Genomic DNA, 27,005 nt, shown 5'->3' on the forward strand with positions numbered 1-27,005 from the left:
GTACAATAGCTACCAGCTAAGCCATTAATCCCTCATTGTTTTCATCAATTTTCGTCAGCTAACCTGCTCATAATGCTAGAGACAGTCAGGTAAACACCAGCTGACAGGCGCCCCCACCCACCAACTTAAAGGGATCAACCGCTGACGAGAGACGAAGAGAACGAGAATGAAAGGAATGAGCAAGCGAGGGAGTGAAGAAAATCCACTGGTTCCCGCCCTACTCTTCCCGCCTGGGGCCGTTCCGAGGGGTGTGGGCCTGTCACAAGGATCATGAGGTTTGGTTTGCAGAGTTCGGTTGGCTTCATGTCAGCTAACTTGGCATGACCAGATAACTATGTGTCTTAGACTAGGAAATGGACTAATGGAACTGTAGCCAATGCCGGCTGTCTGTTTCATTCAATTCATGGTGAGATGGATAGCTATGGATTTGTTGTACTTGTGGAGGGGTGGTCATCAGATCTTTCCTGTGTGGAACTTGGAATTCGCTTGGCTGGCCTGCTACTACCAAGTATAAGGTAGTAGTGAGGAATTACTTACATTGACAGCTACGTCACGAGGAACAAGGGGGTGGCGACAAGAGCAGTCAGTTGTTAAGATAATTGGCAGGTATGACAGAGATGCGCGTGGGGTCTGACAGGAAGGATTTGTGCCAGGAACGCTTTCCCGCAAGCGATGAGGTTTGTGGCTACATTGCCCCTGAAGGAAGTTTAGGCATGATTCTTCAATCGCTAGGGAGGAGAGATGCATGCGCTAAATTGGATATTAAACACTGCAGTCTTAGTGCCTGTTTCTGACAAATCGGTGGGTTCGAGGCGGTCTGGAGCACACGGTAGGACTCAAATAGTCGATCAAACCCTAAATCCTCACGGGTTTAGACCAATGCGAGTTGACAATGTTCTTCCGCGGCCCATATCTACAGCACAACTAGACCAGGAATGTCCAGAAACTAGGATAGACGAGCTCCTCCTCGAATATCCGCCGCACCTGTGCGAGCACAAACCGTTCCACTTTGCCGACGTTCTTGAGGACTTGTTTGCCATCTTCTTTCCGACCAATCTCACTCTCAACTCGGATTTCTTGCAGCAGTCCACCCTGTCGCTTTGCAGAGACGGTCGCATCCCCGCCAGAGCGTGAATACTCGGTTTGAGCACCGACGTCCGGCTGATCAGACCCAATCAGCGCGTCCGCATCTTCGGATGACAGGAAGCAGAAGTGGACCCGCTTGCGGATGTACGCGACCACTGCAACACCATCAAACGTGATCCCTGTGACATTTAGTTTCAAGGGTAGTCCCACGAAACTGGGCATAGGATAGTCCAGAAGAATTTCCGCTGTCAATGACAGCCGCACATCACCCGCGTATTTGGCGTGACACAGTACTTGAAAATCCTCGGGCCGGCGCTCTCTCATTCGAGGAAATCGCAGTGGCTCTTCCGAAGTAGGGTCATCTAAATGTCCATGCTCTTCGGGGTGTGATCCATGGTCAGGACCGCCTGCTCCATCACCATTATTTTTATTGGACCCGGATGGATGAGAAGGTAACGTGCTTGATGTTGATGGGCGCGAAGTCGGATTACTGCTGTCAATGTCGGCTTCCGGACGCGATTGGTGGGCAGTAAAAATTGGAGGCGGTGGACGCCCCCTATTACCAGGGCCCATCATCCCAGAATCATTCCATCCGCCTGCGAACGGAGATCCGCCTGCAACTGCAGCAAGGGGTGTCTGCGTCCCTGAAAGCCCACCAAGTGACATCAGATGGTAGCCTAGGGTCGATGTACCTCCGGGTATACCAGGAGTGCCGGAGCGGAAATGCGGATTGAGATGGTCGCTAAGAGCTATGGGAGATCGCAAGGCCGAGGGCTGGAAGCCTTCGGTAAAAGGATCACGCAGCGAATGATTTATTGCATTATCGTCGCGGAAAGATGATTCATTGAGCTCTGGATGAGTCCCATGCCACGGTGAACCATGCCTGGAGACAAGTCCCTCAGATACATCGGACGCTTCATCGTCTTCATCTTCTTCATAGAAGTCGGCGAACGGTTCGCAAAGGTCCTTGATCTCGAGCTCAGGCGGGATCGTCCCGAAGTCGAAAGAGTGGACTTGTACTGATCGGATAAAGCGTGGCAGAGCAACCTGCTGGAACTTGTCATGAATAAAAGAGCGGATGCGCTCGGCCAGAGCCTCTCCGTCGGGACCGGAAGTTGCGGCGCCCCAGTCAACTTCTATGGACATTACATGTGCAAAACGGCCTTCTATCCGTGGGTGATGACAGAGAAAGGAAAGGAAAGGATTCGAGAATTGATTCTAGAAGCCTGGGAAAAGAACCTGAAACAAAGTGAACACCAGGCCGATTAGCTTTTCAGACCATTCTTGTCGGTGACGTCGAGAATCGGAGAGTCGGAGTTGGCGCTTGTTTTTGTCGCGCTTCGGCGGTTCTTGCAGCTGGTGCGCGTCACGTGAGATCGCGACAACGTGACCGCCATCAATGCCCCAACGACAATCCAATGCTACCACAATGCCTTCTTTCGGCCTCCAACGGTCACAATGGAGTCTGACAGTGACCAGAGTTAAAAGCTGGCTTCCCTAGGACTTTCAAATGACCCTGGTATAAGTTTTGGTTGGCCTGAGCGGCGCAGTCGGTGCCCACACCGCTTTAGGTTTACTGTCCCAGCATTCTGGTTCCCCAGGTCCCTCCCGCCCATCGCCGGTCTAAGGGTGATGGCACAGCTCTGCGGCGCTGTTCTGAGCATTACTCAAGCGGTGTACACTGGCAGCGCACGCCTGCTGCTCCAGGGGTCGCTCTGGGACCGCCGTACAACAATACTGTGACCAACAAGTGCTATTCATCGGCGCGGCTCAATCACGACTGAGCTAGGCTATCTGGGACCCAACACTGGCGAGTCTAGTACCAGCTACTATTGGCCTGCTAGGGGGTTTCCCCTCTATAGAAGGGATGAACAGGTAAACCTGGCTTGCTAATAACCCCTCTCTTGTAACTTTTTAAACTTTTACCCCCGGTATCTGCCTCGAGGCCTGACCGGGTTTAACAACCTGTTAATTCACCCCCCAAAGCCGATCCAAAGTGCCGTATGGCCCGCGTTTCTCAGAAACAGAGCAGCCGATAACACATGAAGACGCGAAGGGGGGTACGCCACACAACACTGATTTCTCATGTGGTCGGAACATTGCTCCAGAAACCGTACAACCCCGTCACTTTGACGCTGTGTTCTTCCTTTCCACGCCAGCGAAGCCGGAGAAAAAGAGGGGCACAGCTACACTGCATTCAAATTTTCAAGCATTGTCGTTGGACACAGCAACCCCGACCTAGCGCCTGGCAGGCCCCAGTTGCACTGGGTTTTCACTTTTCAGAATCCCCGATATACGCGCGGAGTTCCTACCCTTACTGGCTCCGGGAACCCCCATCCATCGGCGAGACTCGTTGGCACCAGTCAGCATCTCTTGCCACCAGACAACTCGCGTCTGTGCCCCGTTTACTGCACCTGATTTGCCCGTTGGACATCAGGTGATAAAAAGCGTATGCGGTGCTAATGCAGCCGGTGATGTGCGGTGCTAATCAGGGTCGAAGAGAATTTTCTCGTTAGTTGGTCCCCCCTCTCGTGTAGGGTAGGAGGACCCATTGGAGCCTATCTGCATTCCGCGTACGCACACACACAAATTTGCGGCCGACCTTTTTTTTTCCCCTAGACCCCTAACGATGAAAAGCGTAGTTGAAAACTGTAATGCGAAATGGAAGAGGAGGAAGAACTAACACCATTTGCACCTAGTATCTCCGAGAGTACTCCGGGATTCTTCCTCACCCACTGTTGATGGTTTGCGCGGCAAAGGTAACCATCGATGTGGAGGATTTCCCCATCCATCCTGTTGACTCGCGCCACGAGGAAGTAGGGCGACAAAGGCAGCAGTGGTGGAGGATTTGTCACACCTAAGCGCCGTCAACCATGGTTCCATGGGCCGGATGGGTCTTGTCATAATCTACTAGTAGTCTAGTCGGCCCCTCCGAGTCAGTAGTTGGTTTTGGGTCCGACAGAATTGCCGCGCTGGTGTGAATCTTTTGTCTGTGCCTCTTTCTCTCTGCATTGATTTTCTTGTCTTTCCCATGTGAAACTAAATCATGTAGATGGAAGAAAAATAAATTGAGTGAGGGGAAAGGAGGGTCTTGCAAATCGAACCATATGACCAAGTTGCACCACATACTATCTACTCACGCTTTAATATAGTATGAGATTAGTAAACAAGTAGGTAACTTAGCTGAAATAATACAGTTGAGGGTGGCACCAGCAAGGCATCCACATCTCGTGAACATCATCATCATCATCATCGTTACCATCAGAGTAGTAGGAGGAGCTAAATACATACTAAAGGATATAGTAGTAATACTATGGATAGATAGAAAGTATCAGCTGATGATGATGATCCAGTCCCAACTACTCTACTTACTAGGTAGCTATAAATGACATCAACTACTCAAAGACCCAATATAAAATGAAGTAAAATAGACGAATGATAAATGAGCGTCGCATAAGCCAACAAGCGAACTAAATAACTACTTACATAGTAGTTACAAACAAAAAGGGGACAACGATGACAAAAATCCACACTTAACAGCAAAGCAAAGCAAAGCACACACACCAATGCAGCGCAATGCCAAGTGAGAATTAGCGAAAAGAGAGACGGATGCCGCCGAGAAATCAAAAGGAAACAAACAACAATAACATGTGGATGGGAATAATAAGCATGGGTTAGTGTTCCTCCTGATGATCGACATGTGCCTCCCGGGGGAAAAATGAATCGAATCAAATCAAATCAAATCATGGATGAAGGAACGGAACGGAAGTGGTATGAAACGCAAGGAAGAAATCAGAAAACTAACGAAGTGACTAACATATGCAGATGATGCAAATCTGGGGTGTGTGCGGCGATGGCGATGATGGTGAAACAAAAAAAAAATAAAATAAAATAAGAAGCCGAAATGATCTCAATAACAACGACAGACAGTAACAATGACAATGATGATGATGAGAACAGATGAAAAGACAAATAAACAGAATAATCAGGTGCGAGCGATGCCAATGTGAAACCTCAATTTGTCCTCCCTGATGAATTTTTTTTCTGACTTTTTCTTTTTTTTGCGATTTTCAACAGGCTAATCGCGAACAAAGGGAACCAGACGATAAAATCAAAACCGAAACTCAAAACTGGAAAATAAGAAAAAAGACGAAAAAAGAAACAGAAGATGCCAGATAACCGTCCGTCCCCATCTCAGATCCGGTTGTCACTTCTCCTAATATCCGCCCCCATCATGTCTGCGCGCGAATATCTCCAGACAAGACACACAAGAGGGCGGATATCGATAATTGGAAAAAATCGTTGTCATCGAAACAACCCGAACCTGGATTTCTTCTCCCCCTCCTTCTCCTCAAACAGGCTCACTACCTTACTATGCCGTTCAATCTAGCTAGTAAGGTAGAGTAGCAATCAACCCTGGGGCCAGAAACCGTTAGTTCACGAACGTATCCCTTCCCTTTATGGATGGATCTGGGGCTGGAAGTTAGGCGCGAGTGGATCTTCGGCAACTCACTAACCTGTGGCACCCACCCCCCGGAGGAGGAGGGGGAAAGGGCATAGCATGAAACTATCTAGCCACCGTGGTTAGGGCAGTTGTAGCCCTCTCGGCGGCGGATCTGCTGTCTGACGCCAGTGCAGGAGGTCCCTCGCTTGGCGCAGTAGACGACATCACCCTCAGCGACGGTGCAGCCGCAGTCGTACTTGAAGAAGTACTGGGAGCACATAGTGGCGGTGGGAGGAGACTGGAGAAGGGACCTGAAACTGGTGGAGTTGAAGAAGATAGTCGTAGAGAGGAGCACTTAGAAAGTGCGGGAGCAAGAGTAGATAGAAAGTAGAAGAGTGTGAGAGAGAGTGAAGTTTGAGAAGTTGTGGTCAGGCTGAGCTGAGCTAGCTGGATTGCTTTTGCTTGCTTGATTGCTTTGATGGATTGATGATGGTTCTGATTGTCCGATGGGGGAGTGCGAAGGGGGCTTTAAATAATTGAGGATGCAGTCTCCTGGACTACTGGCAGGTAGTGGTGGTGGTAACAACCGTTGGTACGTCCGTAGTAGGAGCAGTAAGTGTGGTTGTGGTGGTGGTGAGTCTCGAATCAGAATCCCAAATGATAAAGATGACTGCGGTTGACTGTGCCGCAACAACGCCAGTCTACGCCCACAATTGTTCAGTTGGCGTAGGGCCAGTTTGTGACTCAACCCGGCCAATCACAATTAAGAGAAAATAATTTTTCTATGCAAAAATTAAATGGCGGTTAAGTAAGAAAAAATAATAAAATCATAAATCATTTGTTGTGTTGTTGTGGCAGTGGTGGTAAGTCTTGGGGGGTTGTGGTGATCACATCGCAGCGAAAAGAGTCAAAAATGAATGGATGGATGACCGTCAGAAGAAGGTTAGGCAAGGAACGGGAAACTAACTACGGCTTGCATCTTGCTTTTTCTTCCTTTCTTTTCCCTGCACTCGGTTCTCTTTTCCCATTTTTTTGGGCTCAGCCCTCCCTCAACACGGACCAATAGAGCCGCTGAACCGGAGAATCAGTTGGTGATTCGATCTACATCACACTCGAATCATCCTTCCAAGTAAAAATTTTAATATAACAGTATCCCAACATATGATCCAGTCTGCATATGCATCTCAATGCCTTTGATGCTCCCCCTCCCTCCCAGCGGACTGGCGGCTATGCGAATCAGAAAGCCTGAGATCACCCCCATCTGGGATCAGCCTGGGAAGGCATCTTTTCCAAGATAGGAAAATGAACGCGTATCTGACTAGCATGGTCATGCATCGGCCGAAGGTGATGTGAGCCTCTCGAGGATGGTGGGGGGCAAAGGAACGCATTAGACTTCCGCTGCTGCATCATGCGAAGGTTGACATCATCTTCACATCTACACGTCCTTCCTGCGGCAGGGAAAGACCCGTCAGGATATGCAGGCGCAAACCCAACAATTGAATTATCAAATCAGTCCCCGCACACGACCAACAGTAGTTCGACTGCGAAGGGGGTCATGCTGCAGTCTAGAATGAGTCCCGGACCAGAGCATCTGACGAATGCAAGACCGCAGACGACCAGATCCACTCATCAAGGCGCACATCTGGCGACTGTTCTCTCGCTATCATGTGTCCTTGACACCGGATTGAACGGGAGCGGAGGAGCAGGATTCGCATGGCCACCGGCAGTCCAATATGATCGCGCCGATATCAGAGTTCGGGGAATCACCCCCACCAGCTTGGTCTGACCGTCTGGCACCTGGCGCTGTTTGGCTAGAAAAGGCTGCGCAGGATTAGTTGATCCATGAGCCACCTGCTCCTGTCAGGGGCCGCCGCAGTTCCTAAGAGTGCATCCTGTCCCACGTCAAACATCATCCTGCTGCGGGTCGCTGGGATCAACAAGGTGTGTCAGAGTCCCGGAGCCGACATGCGGAAGCTAAAGAGATGAACATGCAAGAACTGCTGTGCCGTCACAGGCACGTTGGGTCATAGCTTTGCCAGTGACCAATGTCTGAGACCCATAACCTTGACGCAGTTGGTGATATCAGTGACATCCACAAAGCCTGAACACATGAGCCTGACTGCCTTTCCCTCCTCTTGGCTCCAGTTGTTGGGAATAGCTCGGGGGCCAGAAGTTATCCGACATCAGCGCGAGCCAGCAACCGAGCGTTACTTAGCGTAGTTTCCCCATGGGCCTGGGATATTACGGCGTTGGTGTGATAGTGAGCCAGGTCTACCACGGCCGAGGCTAACTGGAGTAATTCGGCAGTGCCAGCCAGACCGTTTCCGCCTATCGATTTTCCATGATCAACCACCAGCAGCTAGGCTGAATGGGAAACATCGGGCTAAGGCAGCGAGGCCATGGAGTTCAGAAAGTCGGCACAGCACTTGCGGCGCTTTTTCCATGGGCCTCTGCATGTTTCACTGAGCCCTTTCAGCCGCTGGGTGGCCGCGCCACTCAGGGCGATACGGCGCAGGGCCCGAAGGCGCTAAAACGGCGACGGTCGACAGGTTTCAACCAGCGGGCACGGCCATCTTTTAGCCGCCGTTGGCTCCCGGGAGGGGGAACGGCGCCGGTGATGGGACCGACGCGTGATGGTTCCTGGCCTGAACCTGGGTTTTGGCCTGTTCCTGAAGGGGGCTTGGTTTTCTAGTCGCTGTGGTTGATTCTTGCGCGCATCTCATGTCAGCCACGTGATCCCGGGCTGGTTTGAGCCGCCTGCTTGCTTGGCTTCATACTTCCTCTGGCTTTGTTGTTTTTTTTTACTCCCTCCAGAACTCCCTTCGTCTCGTTCTCACACCTCGTTATTAATCCGGAGAGGGGACCTGCTAGTCTCATTAAATTGTCCACTAGTAAGTCCATTCAACTCAACCCTTTACCATGGAACCTTCCCCCGGACCACCATCTCCGCCCGTCGGGTGTTCCCAGCTTCCCGTTCCCTGAAGCTTCCGACTTCACACAATGGTCTAGTCCTTTCCCCGAGCAATGCTGTTTTCTAGCGGCTTCTTTCGCTTCTATCAAGCAAGGGGGCGAGGAAGGATTCGGATCATTTCAATTGGAAAGCAGATGTGGCTGCCCAAGTCAAGATCTCCCGAGGAAGGGAATGTTAAAAGGCGATCTCCGAGGGGAAGCAGAAGTTGCAGCAGCGGGAAACAACCATGAAATTCCGGGGGGGTCATGTGGCCTGGGGAACATAACCAGAAATCCACAGGAAAGAACAGAAAAAGAATGCAGCAACGACTTGGCAGGCCCGCTTCTTTTGCCCCCCAAGAATGGACAAAAACTCACTTTGTTCCTGACGTCGCCTCTTATCGCCTCTTTTCCTTCCACGTTCCTCCAGAGCTCGTCACGGGACGGTTCGGTCTCAATCAATAGTGCCTTGGCCACGGCTCTTGGTTGCTGATCATCCGAGGCTAGGTTCGGAGTCGTGGCGGTCCTGATGCTTGTGTCGGGGACCCCCAGGCCCAGCTCACCCAACCAGAATGTCCACCGCATCCTGCTCGGGTATGACTATTGCCAGAGCCAAGAGATGCATGGGAAGGGGGGATTTTCAAGGATGACGTTCTCAGCCCCTCCTTTGTGATAGTCCGTTTCGCAGGCATGTGAATTACAGCGTGTCCCGGTCCACCGTCGGGTATGAGGAATAGGCAAGCCACTGCTTGTCCCTCCACTTATCTGCTTTCTGCAGCTGGGCTAGAATCGGTAGCTCGCCTGATCGACACCATCTCCGGTCAACCCCTCTTCCCTGCTGCGATAATGGCTTGGCTGAGCTCTGCCATAGCTATATAAGGGTGGCCGATTCCAGCCGATGAAATTCTCATCCATCCTCTTTCCTCCAAGCAACTCTGCAAGAAAAGTTCTCTCTACTTGATTCCAAGTCACTTTAAGACTTTACCAATTTACCTGCTTTCAAGAGACTCCTTGTCAACTCATCCATCAATCACCATGTACACCTACACTCCCACCTCCAAGTTCCTTGTCCTGGCCCCTACCGAGTCGGCTCCTCTCTCTACCTCGACGCAGGTTCGTGAGCGCTCCAGCAGCCAGTCTTCCACGACCAGCGAAACTGCGCAGCGCCCTGGATTCAGTCGTCTCCCTAGCGGCTTCCTCTACCTGGGCGTCGACACCCGCGACGCCGCTTCGCCTAGCAACTAAGCTTCTGGCAATAGAAGCAATTTCAATTCGACGAATCGCGCTGGACACGATTTCCTTGCCTCGCACCTCATCGTCTAACGGGGCCTAAAGTCTCACCCCGCAGACCGAAGGAAGACACTACTAGTTCTTGTCATGGATATCTGACGTTATTGGACCGAGCGACCATTCGGGGGAAACGAAGTGCGGGGCCCGATGTTTTCTTTTTTGGGGGGGTTGCAAGATTCATTGCTTTTGCCATTTCTACTCTACGCCAAGTCTACACCTCATGTTCATAGCCTCTTGCACAATCATAATGATACCATACTCCTTGCCTGGGCCGCGCTGCCCAGACAATCCTGAATGACTGCCAAGGGTCCATTGATATGTGCCAAGCATTGTGCCATCAGATAAACCGCAGTTCCTGTTGCACAGCCAAGCAATGATAGATTCTGCCGATCAACCCTTTTCGGAGTTGCCAAGCCAGCGTAACCCCTTGAATGTTTGCCCTGTAGTCTAAGGTGTAGATAAGAAAGAGAAAAAAGTAAACAGAGCTGAACCCTGAACCTTGTAGACCTGAAATTAGTTAAATTAATCATGGCTGCACACCGTACGGCGTACTCCGTCCATGCGTCGGAGTAAAAGGGCCCGGCAGGGTTCCATAGATAACTAGTGGGCCATGGCAGCGATGCTATCTGAACCAGACCAGACCAGAACGGCGCGATCTCAGATCTAGCCCCAACCCCCGGTGACAACTTGCAGTATGGATGTGCTGGTCACGGGGTCTGCACAGAGCTGCAACTTGCCTCTCCGGATGCTGAGATATGTACATCCGCGGGCAACGCAAGCATGTCGCTGCTGCTGCTGCTGCTGCTGCTGCACCCAACTCAGCCCAACTCCCACACCACTTTCTGCGAAGTAGGTTTACTTTTATTACTGACCTTTTTTTTTTCAGGTTTGTTCATCTATCTATACGATGGTTCCACCAATGTTATATTCCTATTACCAATTTTCACCGATTAGAATAACTTACGCACGTTCCCTTGTAAGCATAATAGCCATCAGCTATAGTAATATTGATAACGAGTTATATTATCAAGACAATGGTGATACCTTCAATATCCTTATCACCCCACCGACCACCACCAGCCCCCTTCCTTCTCTAACCGAGCCGACTTACATACAGGCATACATTCACTCAAACAGATACAGAAACAAATGCATCCGGATATGCATGTCCGCGTACGTCTGCACACCGGACTTGGCTGTCCATGACACATACTACTTACATACTTGGATATTCCAGTATACTATCTTGGGGGTTGGTACTCCATGATTGGAAGAGCTTATGTTTACAATAGAACGGTGTGAATAACCCTTTTATCCGAGCCACCTCCTTTCCCTCGGATTTCCTTGTCATGATGCAGGATGGACAAGCGGATGGGATAGGTAGGTGGACGGACGGTGTTTCACCGAGATGATCATCGATTTCTTTTGCTTTCTTGTTGATTCTTCTTGGTTCGCATCCTTTCTTTTTATAGAAAATTTCCGGTCGGTGAAGCTAGCTACTTATTGAGGTGATGGGATGATATGACATAAGAAATAAGTAGATTTTTCTTATTGTCGTTGGGATGGTGGGGGTTGATGCTTATGCTTACTTATGGTTATGCTTACGCTCATGTTAAAGTTTATTACATATGTCCGCGGCTGGCTGGGAGTTAGGCAGGAGGAGAAAAGGATGAATAGCGGCGGGCTTGCAAAAACCCCCAAAGAAAATGATGGCGATGATAGATGTAGAAAAAGAACTGAGTTACTATCAACTTCCATCCACGTCGTCTCCCACGTCTTGAGATCGATCGGTTGGGGGGGGGGGAAGAAAAAAGTAAAAATGTATGACAAGAGTGGGATTCGAACCCACGCCATCTTACGATGATCAGGAAGCTGTGAAGCTGAGTATTAAGGTGGACCTTAACCTGACGCCTTGGACCAACTCGGCCATCTTGCCTTGTTCATGTCATCTACTCTCATTTAATGTAATATAGCTGGGCCTATCTCATGACGGGAGATAGACCCGTTCCATTACTGGCTTATCCTCCGGTGTCGATAGTCTGGACTAGTCTGCTGGATAGTATATCCCGGGTTGCGTGATTCGCGCTAGTTTCATAATAGGATCCACTACGATTGTATCATCGCTTTGGGTCGGAATCGGATGCTCATTCGACGTTTCGGACCAAGGGATATCTTAGTCTCCCGTCCGTGTAATATTTATGTTGGTGTGCGAGCGTCATCATAGCAAGGATGGTCAGCACCATTAGCTAACAATAAATATCAACCATCTAGTTTCATCGCTACAATGTAAGCCGCAGTTATCATTCAATTAGCAGTGGTTTCAAATTAGCCGAAAATGCAGATCCAAAATGTGATTGGTGCAATGAGCCGAGATATCCTACCGGGGTCCATATGCATTACTGTCAGGTGAGCGTGTTAGCATATCGCTAGTTTAAGGCTGTGTAGTATAGGACATTCTAAATATACTTCAATAGCTATATAGATACTTTGTATAGCCTGATTGTATGCGCTAAAAAGGCGTGCTTACCAGGGTCCTTGCAACGGCTTCGGATGCGGCTCTGGTAGGGCTCATCTCAGCTTCGTGTATGTTGAACCGCAATGTGATATCTGCTTGACTGAGTGATATTATCTCCGCCATCACTGCGTTCCGTAGTGATGCTTTTTCCCTTCTCTTTTCTCTTGCTGCTTCACCGGGTTGAGATGAAAATCATTTCACATTCATTTCCTATTCACAGTATTGTATACAGATTCACACAATATGGTCCGGATTCACAACTAAGCGCTGCTCGGTCCCGTAGTATATAAGCAGCCAATTTTCTCTCGCCTCTTGTGTTTCTTCCTCTGTAATCTCCCTAGTCTTTTTAATAAATCATTATCTGCTCGATACAGTCTATCTGCTAGTATCTTCTCGATTCATTGGGTCAATTGACTAGAAAGAGTACAGCCGATGACTGGTATCTTCTATGAATAATATATGACATTCTCATATACAGCACATTGCTACAATACTAAGCTACTTCCCCTGCTTCAACCTCGTGTTACTCCCGCCATTGGATGCCTGGAGTAAATGGTCTTCCCTTAATCCAAGAGGGTCGAATACATCTACAAAGTATTCGCACGTCCAGAAGATACATTTTGAACAAAGACAACGAAGAGATACTACGAGAGAGTACCCGAGATTAACAAAGCCACATCGTTGTCCCGAGTCTTAGAACACAACATCGATTATCGGGAATAACATCGCTATAGTAGTCAAGAACCACAATCACGTGAGGAATTGTGAAATACTTTGGCGCGGTTCAGCCATCATTTAATAAAGATGTTTGCTGACAACGGTCAGTCTATGTATGTCATCTTTATGTTTGGGGCTGGTGAGACGGCCCGCTAAGAATGCATAAGCTGACATCTACTCCAGCACCAGGAAAGGGCGTTTTATCGGTTATCTTACTTCTCCATGCATGCCTTTGCGATAAGACATAGAAAGGTTGCTAGATGAGGGTTATAGCTGTTATTCCAAAGCCAAGGCTATTGCTGCGTCGGTGCAAAACCATATGATATTACCTCAACGATATCGATGCAACCCATCTAAAAGCATCATGATGGCCGAAAAGGAGTGATTGTCAGCCATATGATTGGGTTCTCGACAATAAGGCGTATGGGCCCAACTGACACGTGGGCTGTGTCCTACGAGACATTACGAGGAGCTCATATCTCAGGCATTTGCGATGGACTGATATGCATGATTCTCATAATCTTCCTGCCATGATATGGTGAGAACGACACCATAGATTGCAGGCGGGAGCGAAGACGAAGATCTTCTCCACCAATTTCGAGATACTACTGGGATTGGCTCAATCTTTCGGAGAAATACATTGTTGCATTGCTCTTGGAGGAACATGCCAGCAGGATTGGCCGACTGCCGTTTATGGCTGGAAAATTTACATGGAATGCCTGGAAATACTTACCCCAGAGCACAAGGTGAAGGATTTCCTCATGTGGCAAACATACCTATCCTCACTAGTCAAGGGAGAGGAAAGAGAACCAGAGATATAGAAATACTCTGGACCCGATCAAATAGCAGCTTCGAACATACTCAGTTTCTCGAAGCAATGTGCGATGGTTGCACTTTTGGAACACACCTGCAGGCAGCAAATTGCCGACTGTGATTGGCCACACCAAGACTACAAGAAAAACCCACATGTGGGCAGCATTGGCTGACTGTTGCTGGCTGCGGCAAAAGTCCATGGGCCGCGGTCTACATGCAAGCCGATTAGAACGAGACCAAGAAGCTTTTGAAGTGGCACACACGAAACCACATTGCCTAAGACTACGGTGAGAACATCGAAGTCATTAGTAGCCCAAAGCAAAAAGAATAGCAAGTTTGGCTCAATACTTATCCAAGCACTTGCAATTATTGTTAGCTGATGGAGTATTCATTTTGGCATTCGAAGTCAACACACGCCCACAGACACTATGCCAGATTCGAGATCGAAGAAAAGTCTCTTGAAGCAGAGAATGAGCGACGCCTTTAAAGTGTTAGTCAATAAATCTGGCATGCTACAGCAACACCACAAATGACGTTGTTATCCCACAAATGAAGACGGCGATAAGGAAGAGGGCGCCTAGTAAAGAAGCTTAGCAGTAACCTTACTACACGGCAACCGGCCACAACCCTCCAGAATCTTCCGGCTCTTTCTCTGCCCGTTTTCTTACTTTTAACCTAGTAGCCTCGACCTCCGGCTTTATCTCTCCTGTTCCCTCTCGGTTTCAAGGACGGCCAGCGATACTACAAATGAAGCGATCTGGCGTGCTGTAGCCGCCACACTGACTACCTCATAAGACTATAGGGCGTGTCAGCTGGGTTTGGTGTGACTTTTCAATTAGGGATACTTTCGACAAAGTGCCGATCGGTATCCACGAACCAACCTCAAGTACGGCGCAGGTTCTAAACTCGTGCACTAATCTAGCTCGATACGGGAGTACAAGGCAGACCTCTTTATGGCCGGGTTGGCGGTTAAGTTAAGGGAGGCAGGGAGAAGATTTCTGGGTGTTTAATTAAACCACAGGTCGGTGGTTCTATACAAAGGGTTCTCCCAAACGGACCTGCCTGGGCGGGTTGATGATCGAGACTTCGTTGACAATGGACGAAGCCACTCGCTTCTGTCAAATAAGTTATGGTATCGGTCGTTTTACACAACACGTTCTCCAAAACGGATGCTGCGGCGGCTTAAGCATCGAGGTAACTTGGACAATGGACGAAGCCATTCGCTTTTGTGGGTTGATGACAATGATGCGGGTGTGCTTCTTCGATTACTTGGTATGCCATTGACCTCTATACTGTGGCCTTATATAAACCGCAAGGCTTCATGGAATACCCGCTTTCCGCGTCATGAGCCATTTCTGGACACCCCTCAGTTTGATCTTGATGTATTATACCACCACTGTAGTAATGAACACATCTCCTCTCTCAGACCCTATTACCCGAGTCCTAATCTTCCCTCACACACAAGACCATCCATTCCCCCATCGCAATCCCCGTCCCCCACCCACACCCAATAAGAACCAAGAATTCCCCACAATTATATATCTACATACACTCAAGCAGACCCATATACCACTATTTCTTTTGCAAATAATATCTCAAGGCAAGATGGCCGAGTTGGTCCAAGGCGTCAGGTTAAGGTCCACCTTAATACCCAGCTTCACAGCTTCCTGATCATCGTAAGATGGCGTGGGTTCGAATCCCACTCTTGTCATACATTTTTGTTTCTGAGCATATCAACACTGACTAAATGTGTTCTCTAATCATGTCAATTGATCGTTCCCTTTTATTTTTATTTTATTTTTGCAGTATTGTTTGATGGTGAGTACTCCGTAGGTAGTTGTATAATAGCTAGTTAGTTGCCTATGCCACTGTGCCATTGTAGACCATACATCATCCGTCTACTCTAACACCTGGGAATAGTAATATGTCTTGTGAGCAGTATCTAACTAACTAACTGAGTAGATACAGAACTACTATCGTGGGGGTCAATTAGATAGTTAGTAGGTAGTGAGCTACTCGCAAGGCTGACTGATTGACAGACATCACAGACATCACAGACACACACATTTTACACACCCTAGTTCAGTAGCCATCTATCTATGCACCCATCCCAACGAAACAACATCCCCCTTGGGGTCCAAAACTATAATTATCCCCCTCAGCTAATGCATATGCAACCTAAAATCTGATCTACTATCTAGATACTAGATAGCGGCTGACACTCAGCCCGAGCAGCACAACAGGAGGAGATAAATGCCGCAAGTACTCCGTACTATATCCAACTAAAACACATAACCCGGTCCAAATGCCCTACTAAGCAACACCAAGCTAAGGTAAGTAAGCAAACAGCGGGTTGTTTCAGATATAGTTCAGAGACGGCAGGTGACTTATTGTACTCACAGACCACACGCAAATCAGACCACTGGCTGCATGGTCATCACCACTATCTTTGGGTCTAGTTTGGTTAGTTCGTTTCAGGTACAGCCTCAGCTGAGAGTGTCATCTGTAGATACTAGATAGTGGGAAAGAAAAGAGGGGTAGACGACAAGGATAAAAAGAGGGGATCACATCTAAGCCACGACTCCGTTTCTTTCTTTCTACGTCTTTCGATGGGCTGGAGTTAGCTGCAGCTACGGCTACTATCAATAGATGGTATATCCGCTCACGCTAGACAGGGATTCTGCAAAGCCCCAATCACTATCAATCAAGGGTTGTGGATTGCACTATACTATGGATTGTGGCCCCCAAGGGCATGAAGTTATGGAAATAGATGCTAGGGTAATCGACATGCGCTCAATGCACTGGTAATGCTCCAACCAAGTCATCCTCACTACCGGTTCAAAACAAGTACCACATCAAAATCAACAGAGGCCGGGTTGTGCGATCACAATAAACGTATTAAATTAACCACAAAATAATCCTGATCAATAGGAATGTAAATAGCCGTAGCACACCAAGGACACCACGTCCTAGAAGAAGGGGAAAAAAGAACAAAAGCACAAATAATCAATGGGGGAGTCAGAAAAGAAATCAATTTACAATCAGTACTATAGTGACAGGGAAAGGAAAACGAGAATTTGAACAAAGGAAATAAGGCTTTATGGGAAACAAGGGATATTCAAATGCAAGATGGGGATATGTATGCGGGAACAAACGGTTGCTGGTACAATGCGAGGACAAATCGATAGGTGCAAGCAACAGAAGGGACGAATTTTGCGTGGGTATCACGGGGGTATCCAATTAACCATTCTGCTCTTTAATGCTGATTTCCAGGAGCCTGGTCGCCTCAAATGCCACCTCCAAACCAAGAGGCTCCAGTCGAGACCCGTCGTTCCGTCGAACCCATCCTCGCTTTCTCTCGAGGATCGTGGGTATGCGGTGAATGCCAGAGCACCTGCGTCGCCTTCCTGGGCATTGCCATACGCTCCATTCCCAAATCGCAAGCAGGTCATGAGACTGGGACTGCTTGTCATTCGTCATTGTTCGACCGCGGTAACCAATTCTGCACTGACCGGTTATGTCGAGTTCGGTGAGTTGTATTGTGACAAGATGATATTAGATAGATTTCAAGACCAAGAAGCCAGCCTATCGGTCATCGCCAGCTCTCGACTTGGCCCGCCGACGGAAGAAATCCATCACTTTTCTGGCTGCGCCAGAGCTGCCAGGCCGGTGCGCCAAGTCGCGTTCGTACTCGTACGCATCTGCAAACTTGCGGTGGTTCTTGGGTAAAACGCCAGTCCCGCGCCCAGGTCGACCAGCCTGCATCGACGGCCGCGGCGCCTTATCATACGGGGCGGAGTACTCCTCATAGTGGTTGGGTGCCGAGTGGTTGGCGTACTGGTTGCGATAATAATGGTCATTATCGTTCTGGTACACTTGCTCGGCCGAGGTCGCACTGTAAGAGGTCGGCTGGTATATTCCAGACTGGTTGGAGTGTAGTACGGCGAACTGTTGGTCAATCCGGGCCTGGTAGTTGATGGGTTCGTCCTGGGTCAGGATCTCGTCTCCTGGGGCACCCTCAGGCGCTGCTCCGATGGCATCCTGGGTCCCATAGCTAGCAGCGCGCGAACGCGCCTGCATTGCACTGGTCGACGGACGCGGTTCGACCCGGTTTTCGGTAGAGCGGTCTGTTTGCGACTCTTCATCAGGAGTTTGCGATCTGCTGGAAGAAAATCCTTTCAGGGAGAATGATGGCGGCAGGAATGAGAACCTTCGAGGCCGGCCTTCCACGCCAGATTCACTAGTCTTGCGGTTATATCCGTATTGCATGGAGCGTCGCGAATCCATCGACATCCGGGTGTCATCCCCACCGTATGGTTCCTTCATACTCGTAGGCGGATAACGCTTGCCATTCTTCTGCCGAGGACCGCTACCCTGTCCTCCTCGCCCTCCGAAAATGGAACCAGAGCGGCCAAACAGCTTCTCGCCAATGCTGGAAACCGTGTTGGATCGCTTGTGGCCCTTCGGGGGCTCTTGTCGGGGTGTTGTGTTGAACTTGGCCGGAAGTTGCTGTGTACTCGGTTGACCGATGGACTGTTGGGACGACGCATCTTGCTGCTGGAGAGGAGAGGAGATAACATATTGCTTGCTCTTGGGTTGTGCGAGCCGACCCTGGGCGTTCGTGGCAGCCACAGTTGGTGCAACCGGCTGTCCATAAGAGCCTCGTGATGGCAAACGACCGGCGTTGAACGAGGCCATGGAGCCACCGGTAGTGGGGCGGGTGGCATGAGTTGCAGATGTTGGTGCCGTCCCAGTGAGCGCAGAAGCATCCGACGTCGAGCGAGGCAAGTGCCCAGGAACAGGTGCCGGCGCCGGGCCAGCGGCCGCCTTGGGCTCTCCAGTCCGCACGTTGGACGCGCCAGACAAATCACGGGCCAGAGTGCCCGACGGCATATTAGGCACGATGGGTCGACTGTTTGACCTGGCTCTCGTCGGTCGAGGCTCCGACGGCCCAGCTGGCTCCGCGACACCTGCATCCATGCCGGCAGGAACCTCGCCCCGCGCAGTTTGAGACTGAGGTGCAACATATTCGACCTGCACCGTTCGTCGTTTCGTGTCTCGAGGGGTCTTGGACCGTTCGACCGCCTGCTCTTGGGAAATATCTCCTGCATGGTGGATAAGTCCTCCCACCGAGGGAACAGGGCTATTGTTGTATGTTTTCGGAGGCTCCCGAACGGACGCGCTGCGTGCCAGCGACGGCACTTCCTTGTGCGGTTCTGCCCGAGACACCGGGTTAGTGGCAGAGCCTGCAGGATTCATGGCGAGATCCATACCCTGTGAGACGGTGGTTGTGGCAATGTCCGCAACCTTGGTCGTGCTGCTCGTGATATGGGAAACGATGTGCGAGTACTCGCTTAGCCAGCTGTGCCGGGCCACTTCAAACAAGTCTGCTCGCTTCCGCGGATCAGGCACCAATATCCGCCTCAAAAGATCGCGAGCGTGGGGGGTCACATATTCCGGGAATGTTAGAGGAGTGGTGACAATGTACTTGTACAACAAGTTGATATTATCACCGTCCGGGTTAGCCGGATCATCGTCAAAGGGCAAATATCCCGCAAGCATAGCATACTGTGAAAACTAATTAGCGCTTTTGCAATGGTATGTTGCTTGAGGGTCACCCACCAAAATCACACCACAGCTCCAAACGTCGACCTTGCGCCCAGTGTACAGTGAGTCGCTAACCACGAGCTCCGGCGCGGCATAACAAGGACTTCCGCAGCTGGTTTGCATCAGATCACCTCGCCTCAGACCCTTGGCGTTGGGCCTGTCTAAGCGCATCCGCTTCACAAACTCCTTGTTAGTCAGGTTGTATTCGATCTCATCGCCCAATTCGTCCATGGGGTCAAACGTATTCGCAAAGCCAAAATCGGTGATGATAATGTTGCGATTCCGGTCCAGCAACAGGTTCTCCAGCTTCAAGTCACGATGGACAATACCCTTCTTGTGAAGATATCCCACACCAGATACAAGTTGCGCAAACAGGCGTCGAGCGGAATTGTCCTTGAGATACCGATTGTTCAGAATATGATCGAAGAGCTCACCCCCAGAGGCGTACTCCATGATGATACCGATGTGACGGTCCGTCTCGACCATCTCGTGGAGCCGAACGATGTTCGGGTGAGCTAGGTCACGCAGGATTGAAATTTCGCGGTAGATCTTGGGTAACCGGCTAGGATTCGACCCAAGAGACTCCCTGCGGATGAGCTTGATGGCTACCTGTATGGTGCCGTCTCTCTTCCACCCCAATTTCACCTTGCCAAACTCGCCCTCACCCAGCGTCTGCCCCAGAATGTACTGACCGAACGTCGTCTCTTTGCGCTTGACAGCATGCTCCGAGTAATCATGCCGACTTCGTAGTCCACCTCGACCTCCATCATCCACACCATCGCTTCCCACCAAACCCAGCCCGGATGCCGGAGCGCTCTCCGTCGATGGGGACACCGATGAGCCGGCCTGCCGGACCTGCTCCCGCTCGATATCCACAGACGGATCACTCACCAGGACCTGATTGATCACTGCGCTTGACTCCTTCTGCAACTCGCCCTGGCCTGCATAACCTTCCATGTTTTCCTCCGAAGACGGTGCCGCTGGCGCGTGGGAGCTCGTGCTCTGCGGGTATTCCTCGGGCACGTTCACCGGGCGAAATTGGCTGTCCTCCCCCTTCCTCTCACGGTGGCTTGCACTCCGGTCATCGGCTCGATTCTTTCCGTGACGAGAACTCGAGGACTTTTCGGCGGAGGATGAGGAAGGTTTTGCACTCGAACCATGGTGACTGCGGTGGGTTGACGATGTCCTTGGCGGCGGGACGGGCGGAGCACCCAGTAGGTCGGGATAAACGGGGGAGCGATTGTTGTCCTGCTCGGACGGCGCTGCGGGTGTCAAGGCTGGGGAGGCATGGGTGGTGAGCGGCAAAGATTGCGGTTGGGAGTCGTTCATAGCCGAAAGAAGCTGTCAGGACCGAAGAGGAGGCTAGCTGCTGAGCAGTTAGCACTACACGGATTGCGCGGTGTGGCGCTCTATCGCGGCGACTGTCGCGCTGACGCTGACAGCAGTGTTGCGGCGCATAACTCGGCATGACGGAGCTGGAGGGGGGAAGGAATGTGGACAGGAACAGCCACGGGGGAGGGGCAGACCAATGTGGATTCTCGGCAAACAGTGTAGAGTAGCACGTCACATACCTTCGTTTATTGAAGACGCAGCAGAGCCTTTGAGATGAGGACTGCTGCGTTTACGGTCCGGGACAGCCTCTTCAGGCAGACGCGAGACGGCAGATGAGCGATCACCTCGGTTCGCTCTGATGGAGCAATTGCGATCGGCGAGCTGAATTCCGACACGTCCAAGCCCTCCAGAGGGAGATAAAAGAGGACGTTGTTATTTTTCTTTTTTACTATCTGTTTGTGGGGGGGGGGGGAAGAGAGTGACCGATCAAACCGGAGCTAGAGGGTTCCGGTCGGGCAGCTGAGCTGTTGTCTCTCGAGTCAGTTTCAGTCATCGGAGGTTCCATTCGAACCACCGATAAGGGATGGATGGTTAGGGAAATAACTGACAGGTATTGGTCACCGACAAAAGCAGCAAGGTCGTTGGTATAAAGGACACCAGGTCGAATAGAAGCAGCAGAATATTAGTGCAAAAAGCGACGTCGGCGAAAATAAAGAAGAGGAAGCTAGTCAACACTCGCGTTTGTCAAAGAAACGCATAAGCTGCTGCTTGTTGTGGATTTTGAATTTTCTTTCTTTTTTTTTCTTTTTCTTTTCTTCTGAACCCCTGGTTATTTTTGATCGATCGCAGCAAGAAGGGGGAATATCTGCACTGCAGAATTGACTCTTGGACCTTCGCCTCTTCCCACGAGTAATCGCTACCCAGGTGGGTAATGGGTTGAAGAGGGGGGGTGGGAGGGAGTCTGCGGCTCGAGAGATTGAGGAATTGGAGATCGGAGGGACGAGACCGACGCGGGCGGGAAGGGGAGAGCAGCAGCCTCGGGAGACGCGAAATTAACCACCACGAGCCACTTTCTTACTAGCACGATGGATACTCGACGGCGGGAAAGCTCGCTTTGGACTCTTTCCCAGACACGGCACCAATTTCAACACTTCCGAGGGAATTGACAAGGCAAAGTGTATGCTGCTCTGAATAGCATGATCGACAGGGAAGGGGAAATTGGAGAGAGGGGGGGAGAAGGGAAAGGGAATGGGAAGAGGTGAAGATGCAGCAACACGCAGCAGTCAGCAGCCAGCAGTAGTTGCTTGAGCAGCGGTAGCAGTAGCGTCGCGACAAGAGGGGTGCTTGAAGCCTGGTGGAGTTGTCGTCCGTCTCTGGATCGGGGAGCGGACAGGGGGGGGCGCGGCGCGAGGGGAGCAGGAAGACCGGCGGGATTAAGACCCAGGGGGGGCGCAAAAAGGAAGAGGATCCCGAGCGAAGGCAAGAAGCAGAAAAGCAAGTGAAGGGAACAAGAATAGAAGGAAACTAGAACAGTAAAAAGGGACAAAAGGAACAAAAAAAAGAGAAGAGGAAGGGGAAGAAGATGGAGATGGAGGGAAAGAGATGATGATGGGGGTGAAGAAGAGAGAGGGGATAGAGAGAAGGAGAGGAAGTGATGGCGGTGGTAGTGTGAAGTCGTAGCAATACGAATAGAATAAAAAAAATAAATAATAATAATAATTATAATAATTTTGATAATGCTAGTTAGTAGACTACTACTAGATACAGCTAATGAGCCAGGTATTATTATTGCCTTCCTGCGAACGATGAACACCCACCCGACACTCTGACGGGGCCACCCACTATCTGCTAACTGCTAACTACTTCCTACTTCCTCTCTAGTGAACGAATTGACCGGGTTACCTCGTGTCAGGAGTCCGTAGCGAATGTCAAGTATAGAATTGAGGTTCCCACCTTAATTTGGGAGCAGAGAAACAGCAGGACGAGTAATTCCAAGGCGAGCCGCGAAAGGAACGGGCAACAAGCCCGTCACCAGCATTTGCTTTGCGTTGCTTTGCTGTGCTGGCTGGGGAAAGCAAAAAGCGGGTCAACGGGTCGGATCTCTTTGCCAGGAATAATCATCGCCGCCCCAATTTAAAATCATAAGCAACTTGCCAGAAGTTGAAGCGCAACATGGCAGTCGGGAAAAGAAAAGAAGACAACAGAAAAACAGGTTAATAATCGATGAATTCAAATCAAACACCACCTGATCTTTACTTTGAAAACTACTTCTTTTCAAGAAATTCACATCTTCAACCTCACCTACAGGTTTTCATGAGAAACCTACATACCGAACTACATCACAGAGGAACAGCTGCATTTAGGCCTCGGAAATATTGGGGGGAGCGAGGGATGTGACTGGACCATGGACCTTGGATACGGACGGAGGAGTGGACTTGGGAAAACCCGACTCTAGAACGTTAGTGGGGATGACCGACTTCCCTGGCTACCTAATGTATCCATTATGGACGGATGTCCTCACGAGGTGACGAAATGCTCTTGTTTTTGTTTTTCCTTTTTCTTTTTCTTTTCCTTGTCCTGTATTCTCTTTCTCTTTCTGTTTCCTTCCTGGATGCAAGATGGGGCAGAAAGAGGGCGCGATGGACGCCCGATCCAGATAACCACTAAAACAAGGGCCTGAACGTGGGTGTTGTCCCTTGCCTGGTTCGACCGGCCGTTGGGAACTTCCTTCTGAGTCTGGTCATTCGTCCGGATGGGCGATCGTGTACCTTAAGTAGTACTTTTCGCTAGAACTGAAATGACTACTACTATCCACTTGCGGTACCGGTTTATGCATGCTTTTCTGGTTCGATACCACGATAATAATCCAAGCGGCCCTCGTATAGTTTATGTCTTGCGCAGTGGTTAGTCAGTCAGTCAGTCAGTCAGGCTTTGAGGGAACCTGATCAGCCGACACTTCCCCTCCTCCTCCCAGCATCCAGCACAACAGCCCAGACCGACAGACCAGAGACAGAATAGACCAGAGACCGAGTGAGCATGAGAAGGCGCCAAGTCATCAGGGGCATCGAACCACTGTTTCAAGCCGGCACGAAAAAGTCGCTACTGGAGCCGCTGGGGCAGCCGATCGTCATTACGGCGACTAACCGGGCAGTCATCGTCTGCGCCCAACTGCTGATTGGTCGCCCGGAAGATTACCGTCCTGGACACCTCAGGTACCACCGGTCACGCCGCCCACTGGTACCTGCCTTAGGTACCACCGCCTAGCAGGGGACTTACAGTAGTCTGCTTTTTTTTTATTATTATTTTTAATTGTTATTATGTCCTCTCAGAACTTGCTGGCTTCATGAACTCCCGATCGCTACCAAATCTAATTAACTCAACTAAACGAACTTAACACTTACACGTCAATGGTTGGTATCCGTCCCTGACCAAAAAAGGCCCCCAACCACAGCGCTTAATGAGCCTACGTGCTTCTCTTCTTCCTCGGGTTTGCCCCATCCTTGACCCTTGGATATCCTATCCACGGTAGGGATAACCGCCATCCCTGGAGTTGTCCTTCTGACCATGATCGGTAACCCAATTATGTCCCCATCAAGTCCGAGCTTATTTGATGCTGGGGGGAATTAAAATGAACCATTTATGAACATGCCTCATTCCTTCTTATCCCTTGGATGATGGATCATCGTATTTCCTGATATCTTATCTACTTTCCTTTCCCCTTCTATCTACATGTTCGATGAGACTTCCATTCCTGAACCCCATCCTCCGCAACTCTACTTACTCCGCCCAGTCTTGATAGCTGCTGATACGACATGTCCAACCGCACTAACCGGATTCACCATGAGTGCAGCATTTGACCAACTAGCGCCAGCTCTCATGCCATTGGACCAACCTCCTCATGCTAATGCTGTATCTATTTCCTACGTCTCCCGAGATGAAACCGACCTTGATCAGCTAGCTTCCTTAGCCTGCCAGCTAGGATGCACCTCATCCAGCTATTTAATTTAAAAGCTGACAGTCTAGTCGTCTTACCCGAGAGGGAGGGGAGGGGGCCGTCAAGCCAACCCCTCTAAAATAGAAACTCTCGACAGGGATGTTCCCAGGAAAAGAGCAAAACAAACCACAAACAGGCCCATGCTCAATCAAGGAGACTCTTATTGATTACTTTCACCGGCCTGGGCAAGTTTGCAGTGTAACCCTCCGAGTGTACTTACTTAGTAACCGGATCTACTCCGCATGACGACCGACCAGTTCGTTACCCCAGCATCGCGCCGATGATAGTAGTAGGATTCGGAGATTTCCCCCAATTACGTATGCGCTGTGAGCCTGTGACAACTATCTACTGCACAGTAGACTCTGGCTAACCAACTAACCGATCTAATTATAAAATTTGATTGCATCCCTTTCGATCCCCTTGTTTGCTGCTGGTTGTCAGGGAGATCTTGCCAGCCTTATCGATGTCTGCAACATAGACAATGCTTGTCTGAGAAATCAATTTCAGTTTGCGCCATGTTTACTTTCCCAAATTGGGTCTGATAGGCGTAATCCGGACATGGATGTCTGAAATAATCAAACACACACAAAACACCACACTATGATCTTTCCCTTTCTCAGGCTAGTCGCATGGAACATGTTCTGCATGACTGAAAACTAGTTGTCTCTATGACAGGGACCTGCGACATACTAATTTCCTCTGGTCAAATCTCCCCGGGAACGAGGCCCCTGGTAAATATATCGGTCCTTCTCGGAGGCACACACAGCGCGCGATCATTTAGTAGTTAATGAGGTGCATTATAGAGGGTCTTGCTGGGAGGCCATTGGTCATCAGATCAATTACTCGTGCATTTCAAGGCGCATCTCCGAATATACCAATAACAACTACTGATTAAATAGACGAAGCTGTCCTACTCAATAATTTGATGCGGCGTTAGCGTCACATATTCCCGGTTACTATATATACGTTCTTGTGCACAAGTAGAAGCAGCCATTGATACGCCATTTACTACGCATCGGTGGCTCACCCTCTCATTTAGACTGAGTACATACATACACCACTGCACAGTGTATACAATATTTCTCTGCACATAGCCATGCACACAGTGCCCACGACATACCTGCACATGGATGCCATCAATCGAGCTACTGCGCTCTATACTACTTACTACTTATATACCCTCCTCTCCAAGGCATGGAGATACACCCCCAATAGCTAGAGATATAGTACATACCCATACACCCCAACATAACCCAAACAAAACACACCTGAAACCCAACCCAACCCAGTAGTCCTATGAAATTATCACTCCCACATACATACCCAGCAACCACTATCACCATCCCATACCCACGTGAACAAGCTAGATAGAAATCCCTCCCATACCATAATACCGACATCAACAACCTCTATCCATCTATCTACTCCGTTCCGTACCCAAAAAGTAGATTATCCACAGAGTACTCCGTATATATTTGATATCCATCCACATCCGCCAACAGACCCACCCACGACCCACAACAACCACACAATAACTCCAGTTCCCACAAAAAAGAACCCCTAGGAGTAATAAAAGAGGGGGAAAAAAAACAAAAAGATATCGACAACAGTCGGATTTGAACCGACGCCTCCGAAGAGAATAGATTTCTAGTCTATCGCCTTAGACCGCTCGGCCATATTGTCTTATTGATATTTGGAGGCTATTCCTTGGCTATATGAGGGGGGGGACGCTCTGGGGAGGGGGTGTGGGTGGGCCATTGAGGAGGTATTGGGATTTTTATTTATGTTGTGTGTGGGATTATGTTGGTTGGTGTAGTGGGGTTTGATTTCTGTTTGGTAGTAAGTAGTAGTGGGTTGGTTCGTAGCAATACTACTGGGTAAGTTGGTGAGATCATGGCGGTGCCAGTTCATTAATATATATACTGTTGATGTTAGCGGGGTGTGCATATCCCTGGGCAATAGTAGTACATTGTAGTCTCGGCATATGCTAGTACTGGACGTGATGATAGGCATTGATGCGAGAACGAGGAGCAGGATGTTAACTGGGAATTGGACTGGATGCAAGGTATTGGCGTGGACACATTCTTACTATACACCTCACGTTTGGTTGTGCTGGAACCGGTGCACATGCCCTGGGGTAATGTGGCCTACAGCATACTACGTATTAGATAGGATAAATCCAACCTCGGTGATGGGTATTGAAAGTTAATATTCACAACCGGTCCGGAGATAGAGTTGGTCCTAAGACTGCTAAAGAG

At 49.7% G+C, this 27,005-nt stretch overlaps 9 protein-coding genes and 3 non-coding genes across 12 annotated transcripts; 6 read left to right on the forward strand and 6 right to left on the reverse strand.

Annotated features, from left to right (window-relative positions):
- Positions 1–924: 924 nt before the first annotated feature.
- Positions 925–2,232, reverse strand: An01g12820 (uncharacterized protein; the record flags this gene model as incomplete). Its single annotated transcript, XM_001389650.3, has 1 exon — positions 925–2,232. The coding sequence occupies one exon, from the start codon at positions 2,230–2,232 to the stop codon at positions 925–927; it is 1,308 nt and encodes a 435-aa protein (XP_001389687.1).
- A 3,318-nt stretch (positions 2,233–5,550) lies between these two features.
- Positions 5,551–6,828, forward strand: An01g12830 (hypothetical protein; the record flags this gene model as incomplete). Its single annotated transcript, XM_059744926.1, has 6 exons — positions 5,551–5,605; positions 5,686–5,917; positions 6,072–6,122; positions 6,389–6,472; positions 6,573–6,659; positions 6,747–6,828. The coding sequence occupies 6 exons, from the start codon at positions 5,551–5,553 to the stop codon at positions 6,826–6,828; spliced, it is 591 nt and encodes a 196-aa protein (XP_059599810.1).
- A 1,070-nt stretch (positions 6,829–7,898) lies between these two features.
- An01g12840 (hypothetical protein) lies at positions 7,899–8,972 on the forward strand (the record flags this gene model as incomplete). The annotated part of the gene is made up of 2 exons (XM_059744932.1): positions 7,899–8,185; positions 8,345–8,972. The coding sequence occupies 2 exons, from the start codon at positions 7,899–7,901 to the stop codon at positions 8,970–8,972; spliced, it is 915 nt and encodes a 304-aa protein (XP_059599811.1).
- Positions 8,973–9,514: 542 nt separating this feature from the next.
- On the forward strand, positions 9,515–9,724 carry An01g12850 (uncharacterized protein; the record flags this gene model as incomplete). Its single annotated transcript, XM_059744937.1, has 1 exon — positions 9,515–9,724. The coding sequence occupies one exon, from the start codon at positions 9,515–9,517 to the stop codon at positions 9,722–9,724; it is 210 nt and encodes a 69-aa protein (XP_059599812.1).
- Positions 9,725–10,651: 927 nt separating this feature from the next.
- Positions 10,652–11,120, reverse strand: An01g12860 (hypothetical protein; the record flags this gene model as incomplete). The annotated part of the gene is made up of 4 exons (XM_059744943.1): positions 10,652–10,669; positions 10,734–10,765; positions 10,881–10,948; positions 10,990–11,120. The coding sequence occupies 4 exons, from the start codon at positions 11,118–11,120 to the stop codon at positions 10,652–10,654; spliced, it is 249 nt and encodes an 82-aa protein (XP_059599813.1).
- Positions 11,121–11,593: 473 nt separating this feature from the next.
- Positions 11,594–11,705, reverse strand: tRNA-Leu (AAG). Its single transcript has one exon. It is a non-coding gene; the product is annotated as a tRNA-Leu (tRNA).
- A 1,776-nt stretch (positions 11,706–13,481) lies between these two features.
- Positions 13,482–14,014, reverse strand: An01g12880 (hypothetical protein; the record flags this gene model as incomplete). Its single annotated transcript, XM_059744947.1, has 3 exons — positions 13,482–13,685; positions 13,735–13,829; positions 13,909–14,014. The coding sequence occupies 3 exons, from the start codon at positions 14,012–14,014 to the stop codon at positions 13,482–13,484; spliced, it is 405 nt and encodes a 134-aa protein (XP_059599814.1).
- Positions 14,015–14,242: 228 nt separating this feature from the next.
- An01g12890 (hypothetical protein) lies at positions 14,243–15,328 on the forward strand (the record flags this gene model as incomplete). The annotated part of the gene is made up of 3 exons (XM_059744951.1): positions 14,243–14,304; positions 14,654–14,782; positions 14,836–15,328. The coding sequence occupies 3 exons, from the start codon at positions 14,243–14,245 to the stop codon at positions 15,326–15,328; spliced, it is 684 nt and encodes a 227-aa protein (XP_059599815.1).
- An 85-nt stretch (positions 15,329–15,413) lies between these two features.
- On the forward strand, positions 15,414–15,525 carry tRNA-Leu (AAG). The gene has a single exon. It is a non-coding gene; the product is annotated as a tRNA-Leu (tRNA).
- A 1,874-nt stretch (positions 15,526–17,399) lies between these two features.
- Positions 17,400–20,750, reverse strand: An01g12910 (uncharacterized protein; the record flags this gene model as incomplete). The annotated part of the gene is made up of 3 exons (XM_059744959.1): positions 17,400–19,382; positions 19,437–19,578; positions 19,663–20,750. The coding sequence occupies 3 exons, from the start codon at positions 20,748–20,750 to the stop codon at positions 17,400–17,402; spliced, it is 3,213 nt and encodes a 1,070-aa protein (XP_059599816.1).
- A 586-nt stretch (positions 20,751–21,336) lies between these two features.
- An01g12920 (hypothetical protein) lies at positions 21,337–23,771 on the forward strand (the record flags this gene model as incomplete). The annotated part of the gene is made up of 8 exons (XM_059744966.1): positions 21,337–21,343; positions 21,603–21,677; positions 21,961–22,049; positions 22,147–22,251; positions 22,356–22,421; positions 22,666–22,838; positions 23,143–23,277; positions 23,666–23,771. 8 exons carry the CDS (start codon positions 21,337–21,339, stop codon positions 23,769–23,771), a joined length of 756 nt encoding a protein of 251 aa, XP_059599817.1.
- Positions 23,772–26,348: 2,577 nt separating this feature from the next.
- On the reverse strand, positions 26,349–26,430 carry tRNA-Ser (AGA). The gene has a single exon. It is a non-coding gene; the product is annotated as a tRNA-Ser (tRNA).
- Positions 26,431–27,005: the final 575 nt, after the last annotated feature.

Source organism: Aspergillus niger (genome assembly GCF_000002855.4).
Source record: "Aspergillus niger supercontig An01".
NCBI classification, from domain to species: Eukaryota; Fungi; Ascomycota; class Eurotiomycetes; order Eurotiales; family Aspergillaceae; genus Aspergillus; species Aspergillus niger.